At 29.4% G+C, this 20,612-nt stretch overlaps 4 protein-coding genes and 1 long non-coding RNA gene across 5 annotated transcripts; 2 read left to right on the top strand and 3 right to left on the bottom strand.

Moving 5' to 3' along the window:
• Positions 1 to 6,105: 6,105 nt before the first annotated feature.
• Positions 6,106 to 7,202, bottom strand: LOC126674880 (HVA22-like protein e). The gene is made up of 5 exons (XM_050369401.2): positions 7,073 to 7,202; positions 6,945 to 6,971; positions 6,720 to 6,842; positions 6,427 to 6,643; positions 6,106 to 6,340 (listed from the first exon to the last, which is right to left on the bottom strand). The coding sequence occupies exons 1-5, from the start codon at positions 7,120 to 7,122 to the stop codon at positions 6,320 to 6,322; spliced, it is 438 nt and encodes a 145-aa protein (XP_050225358.1). The 5' UTR covers positions 7,123 to 7,202; the 3' UTR covers positions 6,106 to 6,319.
• Positions 7,203 to 8,839: 1,637 nt separating this feature from the next.
• LOC130015299 (uncharacterized) lies at positions 8,840 to 9,684 on the top strand. The gene is made up of 2 exons (XM_056105098.1): positions 8,840 to 9,037; positions 9,253 to 9,684. Exons 1-2 carry the CDS (start codon positions 8,840 to 8,842, stop codon positions 9,682 to 9,684), a joined length of 630 nt encoding a protein of 209 aa, XP_055961073.1.
• A 414-nt stretch (positions 9,685 to 10,098) lies between these two features.
• On the bottom strand, positions 10,099 to 10,781 carry LOC126674882 (uncharacterized). Its single transcript, XR_007639645.2, has 2 exons — positions 10,595 to 10,781; positions 10,099 to 10,448 (listed from the first exon to the last, which is right to left on the bottom strand). It is a non-coding gene; the product is annotated as an uncharacterized LOC126674882 (long non-coding RNA).
• A 3,957-nt stretch (positions 10,782 to 14,738) lies between these two features.
• Positions 14,739 to 15,854, bottom strand: LOC126674881 (HVA22-like protein e). The gene is made up of 5 exons (XM_050369402.2): positions 15,683 to 15,854; positions 15,553 to 15,579; positions 15,332 to 15,454; positions 15,028 to 15,241; positions 14,739 to 14,939 (listed from the first exon to the last, which is right to left on the bottom strand). The coding sequence occupies exons 1-5, from the start codon at positions 15,727 to 15,729 to the stop codon at positions 14,919 to 14,921; spliced, it is 432 nt and encodes a 143-aa protein (XP_050225359.1). The 5' UTR covers positions 15,730 to 15,854; the 3' UTR covers positions 14,739 to 14,918.
• Positions 15,855 to 17,926: 2,072 nt separating this feature from the next.
• LOC126671588 (palmitoyl-acyl carrier protein thioesterase, chloroplastic-like) lies at positions 17,927 to 20,046 on the top strand. Its single transcript, XM_050365371.2, has 6 exons — positions 17,927 to 18,466; positions 18,640 to 18,773; positions 18,870 to 18,983; positions 19,170 to 19,347; positions 19,447 to 19,515; positions 19,606 to 20,046. Exons 1-6 carry the CDS (start codon positions 18,137 to 18,139, stop codon positions 19,840 to 19,842), a joined length of 1,062 nt encoding a protein of 353 aa, XP_050221328.1. The 5' UTR covers positions 17,927 to 18,136; the 3' UTR covers positions 19,843 to 20,046.
• The last annotated feature ends 566 nt before the right edge of the window (positions 20,047 to 20,612 follow it).

Here is a 20,612-nt window from a genome sequence, read left to right as displayed (position 1 = left end):
GATGAAACTTCATGGCAGTAACCCAAAAGGAAAGGTTTGGCAAAGCATGATTAGGACTTATGTTTTAAGTGTATTAATTAGTCAACCATTTGTTAATTTCTTTTGCTTAAACAAAAAAAGCATATGAGACCTTTTTATCACATGGTGATGGTGTCTGTCTAATAAATTATAAGGGGAAAACAATTCTAGATGGAATTTTCTTGGACTTTGGAAATACCATAAGCACTTGTTTGATAGGGTTATGGAGGATGGGAAGAGTTATATTCGTTCTGTAATTTATACTTTATAGGAGTCTCAAAATGGATTGCCAGACCGTGTTCATGCCGTGTACTCTAAAATTAATTTTCAAACTATGTTATATATTAATGGATCGAATGAGTTCGCGTGTCAATTCATAATATACGAATTGACCTCTTTATGATAGAAACACGTTTAATCTCTAACCTTAGTTCGTTATTTTTAATCGCGTTTGTACGTCAGTGACCATTTTGATACCCCTACGTGTAAATCATTGTATCTATAAATATTTAGTGCACGCCTGAGCATAAGCATTTTTATTAATGGTTCTTTCTCTTTTAATGTCACATTAGGATATTTACAGGTTGAAAACCATTATCTAGCTAGTTTCTGATATAAAGTTAGCTAAAGGATTCTTCTAATTTTATTTTAATTCTTTTGTATCCAAGTAGCTAATAGTAATAATTTATTGTCTCTTATCAACTTTGTAGATGTAGATATGAATATTTTGATAACATTTTGGTTTACTTGGAAGTGATTACATGAAGGGATTATCAATAATCGTGCGAGTTTACATATTTTTTATCAAAAAGAAAAGAAGAATATTAAAGCAAAGGACTTTCATTTGGAACATGATGCCATCAATTGTTTAGCATTTTTTTTTAAGAACATACTCCCTCCATTTTTTTTAGTTGTCCATTTAGCTAAAATTGTACATATTAAGAAAGTGGAGTTTTTATCTTAAATTATAAGAGTAAATACTCAAATAACCCTACTATTTAATAAATGCTTTTGTAAATTGAGTCATAGAGTCATTTATTAGAAGATGGATAAATTTGGAAGATACTAGCTAATATTATCTTAAATTTCTAAAAAGACAACTATTGATGGAAAAATATATTTGCCTAAAGTGACAACTAAAAATATGGAGGGAGTATTTATCTAAGAAAATTAAAAATTCATTAATATCTTTGACTTTAGAAAACTGCTGCATTAAAAAAAGTGAGGAAAGGGATATAAAAGAATACTTTTTTTTTTTGAAAGAATACTTGAAAAATAGTTTTTAAAAATTTAGATATTAATATTAAAAAAAATTATAAACTGTACCTCTAGATGTTTTGAATTATGATGGAAACTGATGAATTTTAATCTCTAAAAACTACTTTTGATAAAATCATGAGAATATATGATTATTATTTTTTAAAATAAACTGCCTTAATGGATAAAATTATTTTTTACTTTTTATAAATTTAATAAAAAAAGTAGATCTTGGTAATTCTAATAAATTAATGAAGATGACAATTTTATTTTAATTTCAAAAATTAACTGTAAATATATGTGGTAAAATATTAAAAAAGTCAATTTAAAAAAAATCACTATTTCGAAGGAAAAAAAGAAGTTATAGATCCTAAATAACTAAAAGGATATTGTTTTATAGTCCATTTTTTTAACCCGACTCTTTTAATCCACCTTAAGTTATAAGATTTTATTCGTCCAATTTCCATTTAAAAGTGTATATTTTAAAAAATAAAATTTAATCAATTTACTATTTAATTGCCATGTCAAGTGGTATAAAAAATGAATTAAAAGTGTTGGGTTATACAACATTATTCTCACTCAAATAAGTTTCAGAGTTTTATGTAGTAAAACAAAGAAGAAAGAAAATTATTATAATTTGGGCCTATTGTAAGACTAATATCATCTCCTAAGAAGAAACGAAACTGTTATAAAACGGGCCTATTTGAGTCATATGCAACACCAGTAAAAATTCAAGGGTAAATTAGAATAAATATTTTATTTTTAAAAATAATTTAATTTTCTATCTCAATAAGGAAAAATTAAAAAAAATACCTCATTTTTTTATTATTTTTATTTTTTTACTCTAACAAATATTTATATTATAATTATATCTAGTTTTTATTATTATTTTACTCTAGACATAATTTTTTTACTCTCAAATGACAACTGTCATTATTTTCTTTTTCTCTCTCTCTTTTCTCTCTCCTCTCTCCTCTTTCTTATTCTTCTCCTTCTTCTCTTCTTCTCTGTTTTCCTCGCCATCTTTTTCTTTTTCTTCTTCTTTATTTCTTCTCTTCTTCTTTGCTATTCCTTCATCGGTCGTCGTCACTCCGCCATCACTCAACCGTCGCTCTGCCATCACTCAACCATCGCTCCGCCGTTCTTTACATATTTAATTTTAATTTTTTTTAAATTCGTGGTGATTAATACGATTTATATTAAATTTTATATCTAAATAAATTACTCTTTGATTTCTCAATTTTAGATCTAAAAATCTGCATGAAAAACGATTTTATGATGAAAAAAACGATTTTCTGCACAAAAACAGCATTTGATTATCATATGAGTATCACTGTGTTATCATAACATTATCATAACACTACAGAAAAAAATGATTTTTTTTAAAAGACAACGTCTGATTATCATATGAGTATCACTATATTATCATGTTGTTATCATGACACTGGAAGAAAAAAATGATTTTCTGAAAAAAATAATGTTTGATTATCATATCGTTATCATAATATTATCATATGTCGTTATCATATAATTATCATATGATACCGAGATGATAATATCTATGGTACCTATATGATAATATTATGATAATATCTATGATTATGTTATGATAAAACAATGTCTGATTATCATGTCAGTATCACTACATTATCATGTCGTTATCATAACATTGCAGTATGATAACTAGATGATAATGAAGTATAATAAGCTTATGATAATTGTATGATAACCTACGGAAAAAAAAATTGCACAAGTGTTTATGATAAATAGATGATAACGGAGTAAAATCATAAATATTTTAATACCCAGAGTAAAAACATAAATCTGAAAAAAAAACATGAGGTATTTTCTGTATCTTTTCTGTGTTGAGGTATAAAGTGCAAATATTTTTATTTTTAGAGTAAATACCTAAACTTCCCAAAATTCAATGGTGTTAAAAAATATTGACGGTAAAGACGACTAGTATATTACATAGAGGATTATATTGGTCGTGTTGAGATATTAAACTTCTTGAATCATTAAGTGATTTCAATATTACAGAAAGGGTATTAAAATTTAAATCGTTAAAAATTAATCACTAAATTATCGAATTATTTTTTAGAGAGGTCATCGACGTAAAAGAAAATCATTAAATTTATCGCAAATTACAAAATGGATACTGAATTATACGATTTTGTTAAAAAATAATACTAAAATATACATTTTTTTTATAATTATGGCATATGACACGTAGGATAACACGTAAAAGAATTGGTGCGTTTTGCCTCGAGTGACTTCCCGTGAAATAATTTGATAATTTAGTGATCATTTTTTAACGATTTATACCATTTCTATAATATTAAAATAATCCTGTGATCCAGGAAATTTAATATCCGTCGTGTTGCTTTTGTATCATCTTCGTGTTAGTATAATTAATAACTAAGTCATTTATATTAACATTAATTATTTCTATATAATGAATAGATATGATACAAATATAACCTGACAATTCGTTTTGATACCTCCTCTGTTAATACATGGCTCAAAATTCACATTGAACTTGTGTCCTGGTAAATATTTGAAGAAAATAAATAAAGTTCGATAAAATTGAAAGTTGGATTTTGAGATATATAAGTTTTAGAGGGAAATTGTAGGAATAAAATACTGAAATATAAAAAGAGACAAGTTGGTATAAAATAGTAGGTTAAAAAGGAATCCTTCTCTCCTTAAAATTCTTCTCTCTAATTTTTTATTTTTATTTTTATCCTTTGAAGGATGGGAGAAAGTGATTATCCGGTTTCGATCGGAAATCACCTACTCTCCGTCCATAAATAATAAATATATATTGTTTTAATTTTTGTTCAATAAGATCTCTGTGTTATGTAGCTCTCCGATATGGAATTTATTCTTTTTCTTGAAAGAAATTTTTATGATTTTTGTTTTATTTTGTCGTTTGTGTTTTTAAATCTCTCAAGAATTTGTAGTGATGTTCGGGACTTAGAGTCAATTTCTTATAGATCTAAGATTTTGAAGATAATATCTAACTTTATAAAATTTCATGAGCAAAGATGATCGGAAATACATAACTTCAACGGATATAACGGTTTCAAGGTCTAATCGGAAATGGTTCAAATTCAAGACCCTCGCACGCAACTGGACTTTGTTCATATTATCGGCAGCCCTAGATGGCAACCTTAGCGAGATCAATAGTCTGTTTCTTCTTATTTTCGATTAATTGTTTTACTTGTTTTTTTTATTGTCGTGTTTGTTTGTTTTTTGTTAATTAAGTTTTTGATAGATTAGAGTTGGGAAAATTAAATAGTTCAATCTAGTTATTTAATTTTTTAAATTGTACTTTAATTTTATTTTAATGAATTTTTTTTTAAAAAAGAATATTTTCCATAATCAAATGCATTGATGATGTTGTAGGACAATGGTATGGTGGGTAGTCTTAACTCTCAAGTATAATTGTGATGAGAGGATGGGTCTTTGAACCGCAAGGACACTTTGGCAGTGGAGGGGCTCTGTTTTGTGGAAATAGTATAAGGCACCGTTTGCATTGAGAGTTTTTAAAATTACGATTCTAAATCAATGGAATTTAAATCCATAGATTTTAAAATTCTATCGTTTGAATTGAAAATAAAATTAATAATTTTTAACATTATTTATGGAAAAAAATAAATAGTATAACAATCCATCCTTTATAAAAATTGGTGGATTTGGACTTTCCCACCTAGTAGGTGGGAAATTAAAACCCTAAAAATGATGGATTGTAGAAAATGAGGGAATTTATAAATCCATAGATTCTACTCCCTCCGTCCCACTTTAAAAGTCCCATTTGACTTTACACACAGATTAAGAAAACATTAATTATTCTTGTCTTTTCATGTTTTTTCATGTTTTGCCCCTATTGATAATAGTGGAATTTTTCATAAAACTCTTTTAAGATAACTAAAATAAGGGTAAAATGGGGTATTCAATGGAAAAATATTCTAAAAATAGTAATGGGACTTTTTAAATGGGATATCTCAAAATAGAATATGAGACTTCTTAAACGGCACGGAGGAAGTATTAATTTTTTTTTGGGCAAACGATGGATTTTGTCTAAATCCATTGATTATTTAAAATTCATCGTTTAAAATCTATCAATACAAACGGTGACTAAAGGAAATTGAGTGGATTTCATTTTATGTGAATCAAATTTCGAAGAAGTTAGTCTACCACCTACGTCACTATCAAAGGCCCCACTTCCAATACGGACTCTAATAATTAGCTCTAAACAGAGACCTATGAGTGTCATCCGATTTTTTGTCCTCTTTTGCCGGCTGAGCTATGAAATATCCGAGTCGCATTAATTATTGCAAGCTTAATTATCTGATACAGTAATATTTTATTTTATTTAAAAAGAATTAGTGTATAGTTCCAATTTTTATAATTCTTAATTTTAATTTAATAATATATTTACATGAAAATAAAAAAATACCAACGAACTATAACTCAAATGCTATAAATTTTTATTATGAAACTGTTAAAATCGTAAATTTAATTCATCCTACTAACTTTTCTTTTTCCAATTAGCACAAAAAAAAAAATTACATATACATTTTTAAGATTTTTAACCTTTCAATTCCAATTATTTTCTGTTCACTTAAAAAAATTAAATAGATTGAGTCCATCACATCATTAGTAAATTAAATTAATTATTTTAAAATATTATTAAAATGACAACTTTTATTTAATTCAGTTAATGATCTTTTTAATAATGTTTTTTATAATGATAGATTCAGATGTGAACTGAATCTACTTAAGAACATTTTCACCACTGGACTATGGATACATAAAGACATTGCATAAGGTAAAACTACATGAATTTATTCATGAACCAATAGGCTAACCATAATCAAAGATTTCAAAGACAACACCAGCTAATTAAAACATGAAAAGCTACAGATTTGTGCCTTTAACTGCTAAAACTTGTACATTCAGTCATTTACAAAAACCAGCAAAGATAAAAAGAAGTCCTAAATCCGAAAGCAAATCTTAAGTTTGGCCTTCAGCCCTCTTTTTAATATTCTTGATACTCTCCCTGAATAAGTAAATAATCTTTATTAGTTAATTGAACTAATGTAATAATCAAACTAAAATAGTTACTTAATTATATCATAAACTTACTTTATTATGGGTCATGAATTGAACAAACTTGTTCTTGCTCTTGCCATTGTGAGAACTATGATGAGAATCGAGATGATGATGATGATCATTTTTGATAAATTTATGTTTCCTTAAGTTGGCCCTCACAAATCTTTTATATATGTAAGCTGCTCCTTTGAACTGCGGTAGAACTAGCCACCCCACAAACACCAGCTTCGCTATATAGTAAATTGGAAACCTGTAAATTTTAATCAATCAATTAATTAAACCCATAAATTATACACATTTAATTATATTTGTTTCTTAATTATTACCATTCTAATGCGGACTGGAGGATCATCTCTGCAAGACTTAGAAACGAGTAAATAATCCAATAAGCAAGCCACTGTTCATCATCTAATGTGGAACGGCTCTCCATAGCCATCACAGAGGCATATCTATATGTATAATATAATACAGAAAAAAAAAGTTCAAATTTCAGAAGATTAATTAACAGATGTAATTAAATTATACATTGCTCAATAGTTAAAGATTATTACAAGGGGTACACCAGCATTAAGATAGGCCTGCGCATCATTAAACAGACATAAGAAAATTAGATGAAAAAAACAAGAAATTAATAATTAGTATGATTAAGGAAAAACATCAAGATTTGAAGAATTATTACCCACAAAATGAATGAAAATGTGTGAGAAAAGTCCAAAACTGATCATCCATGTTGATTTGTTCTTCTTCTTGAAGTTGGTCTGGAATCAAGTGACAAATGAGAAAAAGATCTGGAGTTGTTAAATACAAGAAGATAATTTGACTGTGAAAAGGATTATTTATTCTAAAGATAAAGGACACGTGGCCAAACGAGAGCCCAGTATCGGATTCTGCCTTAAATCTGAACCTTCAAATGTTACCTTTAATGATCGTCATTTAATGATAATAATGAAAATTAATGTCGGTCGTTCATTCTAGTTTCCACAAAACACAAGACACGTGCTCATGTTTTTTTAGAAGGAGGTCGGTCACACGTGTCAACTGCAAGAAGGCCTGTTGGGATTTTCTAGATGGGCCAAAGCCCTATCTGATTCAAAATCTATTTATGTAATTTTAACATAATGTTCAAATCAATTCCAGAGAGAAGATATTAATGAAAGGGAATAAAAAAAGGGCTGAGATCACAAATCACCCAAATGGCCCCCTTTTTTGCATTTATACATCAGCTAATTAATAAATGCAGAAATCTCTCACAAAATAAAAATAGTTTTCATAAATACCTCAGATAATAAGACACGGAGATTTTCATTTAAAAAAGGACAGTAGTACCCTTCCTTAAATATAGTCAATTATGAATGAGGAAAGAGTACCTTTCCAAAATAACAACAAATGTCTTCTTCAAGCTCAAGATAACAGCCATTAGAGAAAAAACCGAGCTCCAAAGATCAACCAAAATCAACGATTCCTGCTCAATATCAACTCGATTTATGATTTAAAGTTCGATCTGAAAAGCATCAAACAACAAATCATCAAGAACAGTAATCGAAAAATTCAATTTATAGATTGAACAATTAAAATCATACAGATGCTCATCTTGAATGCATTCTTTCTGTAAATCGCGAATTGTTTAGATTAACATATATAAATGTATAAACATAAATTATTGATTGAAATTGTAGACTGAAATTGATGATTGAAATTGTTGATTGAAATTATTGATTGTGAATTTTTGGAATCATACACATTAGCACGTAATTTTATGTCAATTTCTGGAATCATTGATTGAAATTGTTGAAATATGCAGATTTTTTGTTACTTTTAATTGTATCAACTGTAAAAAAAACCTAGTTGCTTTTTAATATATACAAATATATTTGATATGTTAATTAGTATAAATTCTACTATGATTATGTTCATATGTAGGTTGCTTATAATTTCCAGCTGCTTCTTTTTGAATATTTTGATTTTCTATTATAGTTATGGAGAACATTTTAGTTTTTGTTCATCACAATGGAAGATGGAATCAAAATTTGGAATACATCAACTTTGAGCCAATTGGAATAGTAGTCAAGACAACATGTGACTACAACATCATTCAAGAGATTCTGTACAAGCAACTCCAAATCAACAACATGTCAACTATCCTGGAAATTAAATATCAAGTCAGAAGCAACTATCCACCTTTAAAAATAACAGACAATGCAACTTTATCATTCTACTTAGAGCTCAAAAAGAATGAATCAGATTGCATGAAGTATCCGTTGTGTATTTCGACAACATCTCAAAAGGAAGTGAGTTTTTTAGATTCAACATTCACCTTGTCGAATGCCGACATTCCACATTCAGAATCAGCATCAAAGTCAACATTTGAGATTGGATCAACAAGTGAGAGGCAGAAGGGTAACATACCTGATTTAATACAATGTGCAAGAATGATATCGACTATTTCATGAAGAAGATAGACAAAATAGATAAGAAATTGAGGCCTTATCTAAACGATGTTGGTTACAGCAAATGGACAAGAGCTCATTGCGGTAATAACAGGCACGCAACCATGACGACCAATATTGTTGAATCTCTCAATTCAAAAATACAAGCTGCCAAGGATCTTCCAATAACAACATTGCTAGAGTACCTACGGTCATTGGTACAAGAATGGAGCTATTCAAATAGATTTTAGCAAGGTCAACATTCACATCACTATCAAAAAGAGGAGAAGATATACTGAATGCTAACTACATCCAGTCTCTAAGATTAGTGGTAAGTTTTCCTTCAATATTATTTTGGTGAGATAGATAAATTTTAGTGCAGTTTATTTAAGGTTGACTTCTGGTTGATGTTAATTACAATTATAAAATGCAGGTTTCAAATTCAACAGATTACTTAAAATCAGTGCTTGATCAAACAACAACTTTCATTGTCGACCTCAAAGATAGAACGTGCACGTGTAGAAGATTCCAGTTGGATGGAATACCATGCCCTCATGCAATGGCAATACTAAGGGAAATAAACCAAGAACCTTATAAGTTTTGTTCGAGTTATTATAAGAAAGAAACATTATTGAAGACTTATGAGGAAACAGTATATCCAATAGAAGATCAAAAAATGTGGACTATACCAGAAGAAGTGGCAGAAATGATTGTAGCAATACTAATTGGAAGAACAAAATCTGGAAGGCCTAAGAAGAGTAGGTATAAATCTAAAAGTGAGATTTCAAATCATAACAAATGCAGCAGATGTAAACTGTATGGTCACAATAGGAAGACATGCAGAAGTATGCCAAAGGCAAATTAGAGTTTATCATCAGTTGATTGTCAGTTTACTTTGGGTTTACATGGATTTTATTTCAATTTTTTTACAGGTTATAAAGACATTAAATATTTTTTTTAATTTTTTATAGTACATGAAAAATGTACAAAGAAACATGAAAAGAAAATTTATAAAAAAATTGCTTATGTTAGTATTTGAAATTTCTTAATGTTAAATTCGGGTTTACATACACAAATATTAATTTTTTTTTAGTTTACAAACATTACATACAGAATATTAATATTATGATTCAATTGTGTATAAAAATATAAAAATATAAAACAAAATGATCCTTCATTAGTTTTTTATTTTAGTCACAGTTGACTTGCTGTTGACATATAGTTGATTTGAAAATCTGTAAATAAATCAAAATAAATAGTTTTCACATATGAAGACATATAAATGAAAAAAAACAATTAATAAAGTATAAAAAAACATTCTTACAAGCATTCATAAAAAATGAACTATAAAACACAATAAAACAGTATTAATATCCAAAGTACTTTTCTAAAATAGAAAATCACAACAATAAAAGTCTAATACATAAAAGAAATTATTGTTTAATGTGCCTCTTGTACTTGACTGGACATTCATCTTCACTAACCATGTTAGAATGTTCCTTCCAATTACCATACGCATACAAGGAGGAAGCATAGCGAGCACGATGTTCTTTAGCAACAAAATCAGATCCCATTTCTTTTCCATCAATGAAAAATTCAGCAACACAAACCATATGGATTCCACAGTCACTAAAACAAAAACACAAGTAGATAAAAATGATCAAAACACATAATAAAATATCAGGTTAACATGTAGTTGACATGCAGTTTATTTACAGTTGACTCAATATAAAATATATGAAAAAAAATCAAAGTGATAAAAAGAAAAGACTTACTTATCAAATTGAGTAGGCAGATTTTCAACAAATTTAACTTCAAATGGATCAGATCTTTTTTTCCCTTATACGGACCAGTAGTAACATTGATGTCTTTGTGCAACTCATACAAAAGAATCAAACAAAAAAACAGAAACAATTTATTCAGAATACAAAAAGAACAATAAATCAACTACAAATCAACATAACATAAACCAAATAACATGAAAATTTTATGAAATCTGTAAAACAGAGTCAACCACAAATCAACATAAGAAAAGCAAAATCATATGAGAATTTATATGATAGCTATAAAACAGAGGTTAATTTCATTACCAAATAACAATGCAAATATAAGTTTTATAAACCCTAAAAAACAGATTAAATGTTCAAATGTCATTGCAAACAGACAACATAAAAATGAACATGAAACATTTAGAATTACTATAGGTATGTTTCTCTAATAAAAATCAAAAAAAGTAAACCCTAACTAAGTAATAAAATGACAGAACTCAGACAAAATTATCAAAATAGAGTCAAAACAATCAAAAATAAAACAAATAATGGTAATGTCATTAAACCTTTGAATTTTGCTGTGGTTTTTCAACCGAATCTCGTTTTTTCCTCTTCGAATCATGGCTTAGTTCAGCTGCCTTCCTTTTCCTAGATGTTCCACCCACTGCTCTCGTTTTAGATGACGCATTTTCTTTCGTTTCAGATCTAGGTAAACCTGTTTTTACAGTGACATGGGTAGGAAACCGTCTTCGTCCTCATTTTAGGAGGTTTTCGTCTTGCAGCAGCGTCTGAAGCTCGAGTTTGGACCATTAATGGAGAAGAACGACTCGAATGAAGACTAAAAAGTAAAATGAAGAAAAGAATCAGATATATAAAGACGATTAATGGCAGTTATTAAGCTTTAAGAAATTCAAAAATGGGGAAAGCTTGAAGAAACGTGTGTGAGTGGGGAAGAAATAGTGACGTGGAGAATCATAAGCTAAAAGAATAGACAGGTTAGTGTGTTAGTGGGTAGTTAGGGGTATAATGGTGATGAAAAATAAATGATGTATAATTGAAAAGTATTAAGGATAAAAGGGAGAATTCTGCACTTTTAAATTTAATGGGTCACGAATGTATACAATTAACATGTTTGAGATATAGGATGTAATTTCCTCAATAAAAAAGTTGTTAAATAATGTAACTATATAAACTTAATATTAGTGAAAATCTTGACCCATACAACAAAATCAGCAAGTCCAATTTTTGATAGTTTTTCATTCCCATCTTGATTGTTTGTATCTTTTTAGCTTTCACTTTTTTATTGGGGGATGGTGGTGGAATGAGTCCGACTTTAATGGCATTCGTTGTTGACGAAATGAATGTGAATTATACTCGTTTTCGAGAATATGATTATTTATTTCATCCTCAACTCTAATTTCTTTGATAAAAGCATTCATTTTAAGGATAAGAAAATGTAGAATTTGGTCTATAGGGAATGCAGAATAAAAAGAATTTGATTAAAAAATATGTTTTGATTTACAGGGAGAGGAAATAGAAACATTTCTGAGAGATACGGGTCACGGGGTTAGAGTTTGTGTAATATGAATATCAGTAGGTTTAAATATTGCTTGGGTATATTTTTTAATATTTTTAATGGTTTCGTAGTTATTTTGGTATGATCTCAATAGATTTTGCATAGGTTTCAATCAAATCTTTTTTTTTAAAACAATCAAATATTTAATTACATTTTAGTAAGTAAAAAAAATCAATAAATTTGATTAAATTACAAATGAGATTCAATAAATTTCAATCGAATTGAAATAAGTTTGATTAAATTTTAATAAAGTGTCAGTTAATTTTCATTAATTCTCAATCAATAGTAGTTAAGTTTCAATCTAATAAAACATGGAAAATGCTATTTAACCCACCATTTTGTACCTCCTTCATTGTCCCTCCTTACGTGGCAGCATTTAATTCGTCTAATTCCCCTCTAAAAATGTATATCTCAAAAAACAACTTTTAATGCATCCATTAGTTTATTGCCACGTCATGTGGGTTAAAAAAGAGGGTTATATAGCATTACTCTTTATAATTTGCCAAGTTAACTATATTTTTAAAAATAAAAACAATCCTATGATGTGATATTTCTAGAATAATTATCAATCTATTTTTTGTGGATACAGGGAGTATTAAGTTTCAGTAAGTAGATTTGATGTATAAATATGTGCGATTCAGTATTTTTAAATATAGTTTTGGTACATTCAAATGAAGTTTCGCTAAATTTATATATTTTTAATAAGCTTTAATATTATTTGGATAAATTTAAATGTGAAATTATGTTGATAATTTTGTTGAATATATATTGTAGAGAGATTTTTAGGTAGACTCAGTCTACCACGTCATTTGTGAACTATCCTATTATATTATGACACATCATTAAAATAATGACATTATTGTAATTTTGTTTATTATTGTTTTACACTTTTGAGTAATATTACGATAGTGCCATTGTTTTAATGACGTGTCGTAATGTGATAGGTTTAGTCTATAAATGATGTGGTGGATTGAGTTTACCTAAAAATTTCTCTAAATTGAAATTTAACTAATTGTGTAATTTTATTGCTCAAATTAAAATTTAATTTTTTTAATGAACGATTTATACGAATACTCCTTTTCTCATTCTAATTTGAAAAAAATTCTCATTGTACATTATTTAAGAAATTTTAGTAATTATCTTTTATATTCTCACATTATATTAAATATTTCACCAATTTTTAAAAATTGTTTTCAAAATATGTTAATTGATGAGGGTAAAAAAAATAGTGTGAAAAATATTTTATAAATAGAAGTTTTTAAATGAAATGAAGCATAAAAAATAGGAAATTTGATCAATTAGAATGGGAAGAACAGAGTATATCTTTTTTAGGGGTTTTCTCTTCTTTCCAAAACTCAAGTCACGTGTTCGTATTTTGAAAAATATAGTCGGTGACTGGTGAGTGAGGTTTACTCTTTCCAGAAAATTTGTACGCATATATGATATAACTAGACAATTCACTAGTATGTCCTGAAAGATTGGGCCTTTGTAATGGGGCAGTGTCCTATCTGATTCAAAATCTATTTTTGAAGACAACTGTCCAAGCAATTCTCAATAACTGAGTCGAGCTAACTTACAAGTTATTTAGGACTGACTCAAATAATACTCGCAATTAACTCTATTCATATTGAATCAAGCTCGAATTCGAGCTACTCGAGTTAATTATCAAGTCAAATACGAGCTTCAAAACACTAGACTCGAGCCTAATCAAACTTCAGTTAATTTATTTTTTTACCGCTTATATTAATATATATTTATAATAGTACTTTTATTTTTAATATTTAATTTTACTTTTAAATATTTATATAGATAATCAATCAAATCGAGCTGAGATCGAGACTCGGTTATTCTATCTAGTTCGAACACAAATTTTAAAAATAAAATTTAATCGGCTTCAAGTGAGTTTCGACCTTCTGATTTTAAAGTCGAGTCGAATTCAATTTTAACAGCGTGTCGACTCAACTCGACTCAATTACAACCCTTAAGACAAACCATGACCTGGAAGGGAGTCGGGATTCGAACCCCAACCTCACGCACACTTAAAGGACTTGTGACCTTCTTCAAATGCGCCAGAGGTTTGAGATCCTCCAGTGATGTTCTTCAATAATTCAATATTCATAGTAGTCACTGTGGCTCGTAAAGCAGTAACAAACAAAGAATCATCGCTGTGTTTACTTTATTCATCATAATTAATGGCCTATATTTAACTATTTAAATTAATTAATTAATTATAGCATTTCTTAATGTTAAATCAATTAATTTCCAGAGGGAGTATTTCCTATAATCGTCACTGGCACTGATGTTCCACAGACCATTGTAGTAAACAACTAAAAATTACATCTATCACACAAAAAAATAATAAAACATCAAAAATATTTAATACTATTATATTTATTTTTTTAATAGCCCCATATAAATATGGGGCCCTCTAATATTTGTGGCCCTAGGCATAGGCACCTAAGGTCGGGCATGGATATTACATCATACATAAATCCATTCATTAGGTAAAGCGAAGTTATCAATGGACCCACAAGCTAGACAAGTGTAACCCTAATCAAAGATAACACCAACTAATTAGAACATAAAAGTGCACAAATGTGCCCATTTAACCGGTAAAAGGTAGTAATACATTAGAGTCATTTAAAGTTGAAAATATTTACAAAAACCAACAAAGAAAAAAAGCCTGAAACCGAAAGCAACAAGGCACCAGTCATCAAGTTTGAAATTAATTCTCCTCTTTATCAGCTCCCAGCTTTAGTAAACTTCATGCTCTCCCTGAACATGCAAAATCATCACTTTATTCGTTAAATGAACAAAATTAAATCAAATGAAGGATAACTTGGATTACAAGTTAGAGACATACTTTTTTAGGGGTTATGAACTGAACAAACTTGTTCTTGCCCTTGACACTCTGCGAAGTTTGATGAGAATCATGATGATGATGATCGCTTACTCCACCACTATATTTCTTCAAGTTGGCCCTCACAAATCTTTCATATATGAAAGCTGCTCCCCTGAACTGTGGCAAAACTAGCCATCCCACCAACACTAACTTCACTGTATACCATATTGGAATCCTGCAAATTTTAATCAATCAATTAAACTAATAAATCATAAACAATTAATTATCATATATATGTGAACAAATTAATTTGTTTATTGATTACCATTCTAAAATGGACTGGAGGACCATCTCTGTAAGAGTTAGAAACGAATACAGAATCCAGTATGCAAGCCACTGTTCATCATCCAGTTTAGAAGGGCTCTCTATGGCCATCACAGATGCATATCTAAGTAATTAAAACAACAAAGAAAAACAAAATTAATATTCAAATATCACAGATATATGAAATATAATTACTCAAAAAATAAATATAAAGATTCTTACAAGGGGTACAGCAACATCAAGACAGGCCTGCACATCGTAAAACATACATAGAAACAAAATTAGATGAAAAAATAAATAAAATATCATTAACATAGTAATGAATTATCAAGAAAAAAATCGAAATAATTACCCAGAAATTCCATGAACATGAGTGAGAAAAGTCCAAAATCGACTCATTTTAATTTGTTCTTGTTGCGAGTTTGTCACTAAGAAAAAAACACAAGTGATGTGGGTATTGAATCAAATGACAAATGAGAAAACGGTTTGAAGATTGTTAAATAGGAAGAAGACAATTTGAGAAGCCGTTTGATTGTGCAAAGGAATACTTATACGAGGGTATAAGGGACACGTGGATAGATCATAGCCGGTATCGGATTCTGCCTTAAACGTGTCGAAGGGGATTTAGCACCGTCCAGATGGGAAGTAAAAGCATGGATGTGCACGCTGGATCTTCAAATCTTTACCTTTAATTGCAATTATTTAATTCATATGAATATGATAATAATTAAAATTAATGAGTTCGCCCTTTCCCAGAGGTGAAGCCACGTGTTCATGTGATGATGAATGATGTCGGTGACACGTGCTAATTGCAAGAAGGTCCATTTACTTATGACTGGACTGGGCTTTGCCTTAAATTTTGTGAATGGATATTACTAGACAATGCAAAAGTGTATCCAGGAAAGTTTGGGCTTTTTGAATGGGCCCTTTCCTTGTCTGATTTAAAATTCATTCAACAAATATACACATAATGACGATTCATTACGAACTCATCTTGTGGTTAATCCCTAATATATAGTTGAGAAATTCTTACGTAGAGTCAGTCCACCACGTCATTTATGAACTAAATCAATTACATTACGATGTTATTAAAATAATAATTCTATCGTAATATTATTAATCAAAAGTGTAAAAAAATAATAAATAAAATTACAATAGTGTCACTATTTTAATAACGTGTCATATTGTGCTAGACCTGTTCATAGGCCGGGCTTAGGCATGTTTGACTTTTTTAAAGACAAGCCCAAGCCCGCTTATGGCTTTAAATATACTATCCAAACACGGCCCTAATGCACTATTTTTACGGGTTTGAATCGGGTTTGGGCGGACTTACATTGTTTTTTTATAATATTAGAAGCCCGAGCCCGCCCATAAAAAATCGTGGCTTTTTCGGGCTCGGGCTTGGGCTCGGGCCGGGTTTGGGACCAAAAATTGATGTCCAAGCCTGGCCCTAAGAGAACAAGTTTGGACGGGCGGGCCGGATACCCAAGCCCATGAACAGATCTATATTATGATAGACTAATTCACAGATGATGTGGTATACCAAATCTATCTAAGAATTTCTCTATAGTATTTGTTTGAACTAAGGGTCTGTTTGGTTCAAATGAATTTTATTATGGAATTCAATTAAATTTCTACAAAATATGTGTTTGGCTCAAATGATTTCTCACAATTTAAATTTATATTTATACTCAAAATAAAATATTCAATTCATTTCGCTTAATTTAATATTATTTTCGTATTTAAAATTCGAAAAATCAAATTTAAAAATTCATTTTTCAAATGATTTTTATTTCAAATTCATTTAAAAATGAAATAAATTGAAATGAATTTTATACTGGAATTGATCCAAACATGTCCTAAAAAAACCAGAGAATGGGCAACTAACTGATATCAATTCTTAGTGAAATTTATTTTGCTATGGATTTTTTTATTTAAAGTATTTTGATGATAACTTGAAGACAATGTAGAATGTTTCTAGTTTTTTTATGGATTCAGGTTATGGAACTCTATCAAAAGAGCTATTTTAACACCTCAATTGCTATGGGTGTGTATTATTTGGGAGGCCAAACTAAATTAAATTTTAGATCTTTTTCTGTTAATTAGTATGTTATATGTTATGGTTATAAAATTCTTGCTAATTTGGTTTGATTCAGTTTTCGATCTAATATTTCCACATTAATCAAATTATATATATAATGTTACTTAGATATTTTAGACATTCTCATAAATTTTTAATATGATTAAAATATCCATTTGCCTCCTGAATTTGTATGTAATGAATAAGTAATACAAAAACTAATTTATAAATAATTATTAGTAATGAAAGTCGGTTATTTAGTTTATCAAAATATCCGACTAGACCAAATTATTATTTTGGTTTGGTTAGGATTCAATTTATATATATTTGGTCATTGCTATAAATTGCCCACGAGATATGGTAAGCTTAATTAGCATGGCATAATATCATACAAAAACAATTGAAACCATTCAAAAATCCTCATCATTTGCGTGCAAACAAACGATTGAACCATCTCCAATATTCTCTGCCACCCATTAGAGTAGTTGAGCAGCTATTCTTCCTCTCTTAGTCCATCCTTTCCAACACTAATTTCTCCTTTATTTTTTTCATAATCTTGTCTTAATCCGTCTAATTTTTCATGTTCTTAATTTGTAAATTAATTAAGTCGTTAATTAGACCAACTAACACTTGGAAATTAACAATTCTCTCCTCTTACACAAAGCAACCTGAGCTAATAATTAACAAACTTGAATTTTTCTCATAGTATTAATTAAAACCAAATCAATGGCTGCAAATATTAATCTTAGAGCTGACATGGCTTTGACCATGTCAGGATTCAGTTTGATTGCACCAAAAAAATCAAGATTTTGCCTGAAAGCAAGTGCTGGCAATTCTCAGGAATTGGAAACATTCAATGGGAAAAAAGTGAACGGGATTGGGATTAATGTTACAGAGAGTAGTAATTCATATGTAGATACTGAACCACTTCATAAATGGTTATTTGGAAGATTTCTTGAAGAAAGATTGGTCTTTAGTCAGACATTTATTATTCGGTCTTATGAGATCGGACCTGACAAAACTGCAACTATGGAAACATTGATGAATCTCCTTCAGGTTAGTCACTAACATTCAATTTATGTACGGAAAATATCAATCCGCAGCTATATGGTATAAGCGCCAGGCAGCAATTCTGCTAGATCGTGTGTTTTATTTCTCCTACCATTTCAAAAAAATATGTAGGGAAAATAAATTTTTAATTAATGGAATTTGATGGGATGATCGTTCAGGAAACTGCGCTCAACCATGTCACGAGCTCCGGTCTGGCCGGAAGTGGGTTTGGTGCTACCAGAGAGATGAGCCTGAGGAAATTAATTTGGGTAGTCACTCGTATTCATATTCAAGTTCAAAGATACAGCTGTTGGTATAATCTCTACAATTCTTGAAAAAAAATAAACCTGAAATTTTCAGATTGAAATTTTCATAATGATAATTCTTTGAAAATGGAATTTGATTGCAGGGGAGATGTTGTTGAGATTGAAACTTGGGTTGATGCAGCAGGGAAGAACGGAATGCGTAGAGATTGGATAATTAGAGATTATAAAACTAAAGAAATCATAACAAAAGCAACAAGGTGGAATGTTATGCTTCTGCTTTTCGTTTTTATTTTCATTTTTAGAAATACTTTAAAAACTCCGCAACTCTATACTTAAAATGTTAATTTAAAAGAAAATCGCCTTTTGATATTTATTTCGTCGTTTTATGTTTCGACATTCTCTTTATTTTCAGTGTACTCATTTTCGTGTTGTACTGAATGCAGCACATGGGTGATAATGAACAGAGAAACAAGAAAACTGTCAAAAATCCCAGAGCAAGTCAGGCAGGAATTGGTACCATTTTATACGAGTAGGATTGCAATTACTAAAGAGAACAATGATGTTGAGAAAATTGATAAACTTACCGATGAAACTGCAGAGAGAATCCGATCTGGCCTTGCGGTAACTTTTATAATTATGATCTTTTCTCCTTTCAATTGCTACTACTTAATTAGTAATATTGTACATATTCATTGATTGCTTGTGTTCATATAAATGCAGCCCAGATGGAGTGACATGGATGCCAATCAACATGTAAATAATGTCAAATACATTGGATGGATTTTGGAGGTAATTTTATCTGCCCAAACCTAAATTAAAATAATTTTTTTCTGTAATTAAAAGTCTAAATTTCATATATTACGAGGATGCGAAATACAGAGTGTACCGACAAATGTGCTGGAAGATTACAACATGAGAAGCATGACCCTGGAGTACAGAAGAGAGTGTAGACAATCAAATTTGCTAGAGTCATTAACAAGAACAACAGAAGATTCAGATAATAACCGCAAAACTGATTTAAAGTATACGCACTTGCTTCGGATGCAAGCCGATAAGGCGGAGATTGTCCGAGCAAGAACAGAATGGCAATCCAAACATAAACCCCGACATACTTGATCTCCATCTAATACAGTCTTATCCAATCTGAATTCTTTCTATTCTTGTGTAGTAATTTTCTTATTTTTCATGGGTGCATTTTTATTCACCAGGGAATAAGTTATATGCAATCATTATTCACATTATGTTGATTTCTAATATCAACACATTTTGGACGCTCTATCGAGTTTAATTTCATTTGTGATAATCAGACACATTCTCTAAGTTTTCTATTAGATGAAAATAGGTTTAGTATTATTTATTATTACGAGCACATTCTCTCTATTTTTTCAAAAATAGATCTACTTTAATTGTTAGTGGAGATTATCGGAAGTTAGTTATTAGTGTTGGACATTTTTTAATTAGGCAAAGAGAATTGAAAGTCGAACCCCCAACTTCATATACCATCCTAAGATCTTGGCCACTGGGCCAAGACTTCAAGTGTACGAGCACATTCTCCAACTTTGCTTAATTATATCACATTAATTAATGAGATAGCTAAATACAACACGATTCATATATTAATACAACATTGTCGAAATACTAAAAAAGATTATTCAAAGTATTATCAAATATTATCTGAATTATTGATAAAAAAAAAATTAATGAAATTCTATCAGTATTAAACAATCCACTTTAAATCTTGGTAAAATATCATATTAATTTGGTCATAATTTCAAATTTTCATTTAAGTACACTTCTAGACGTTTCAAATAGTTTTTGGTATAAATATCTAACTAAGATATAAAATCATATAAAATAAACTTTTAGACACCATCCGACTTTGATAT

Source organism: Mercurialis annua, linkage group LG3 (assembly GCF_937616625.2).
Source record: "Mercurialis annua linkage group LG3, ddMerAnnu1.2, whole genome shotgun sequence".
In the NCBI taxonomy this organism is placed as follows: domain Eukaryota; kingdom Viridiplantae; phylum Streptophyta; class Magnoliopsida; order Malpighiales; family Euphorbiaceae; genus Mercurialis; species Mercurialis annua.
The sequence above is the reverse complement of the archived record's forward strand: the minus strand, read 5'-3'. Positions and strand labels throughout refer to the sequence as shown.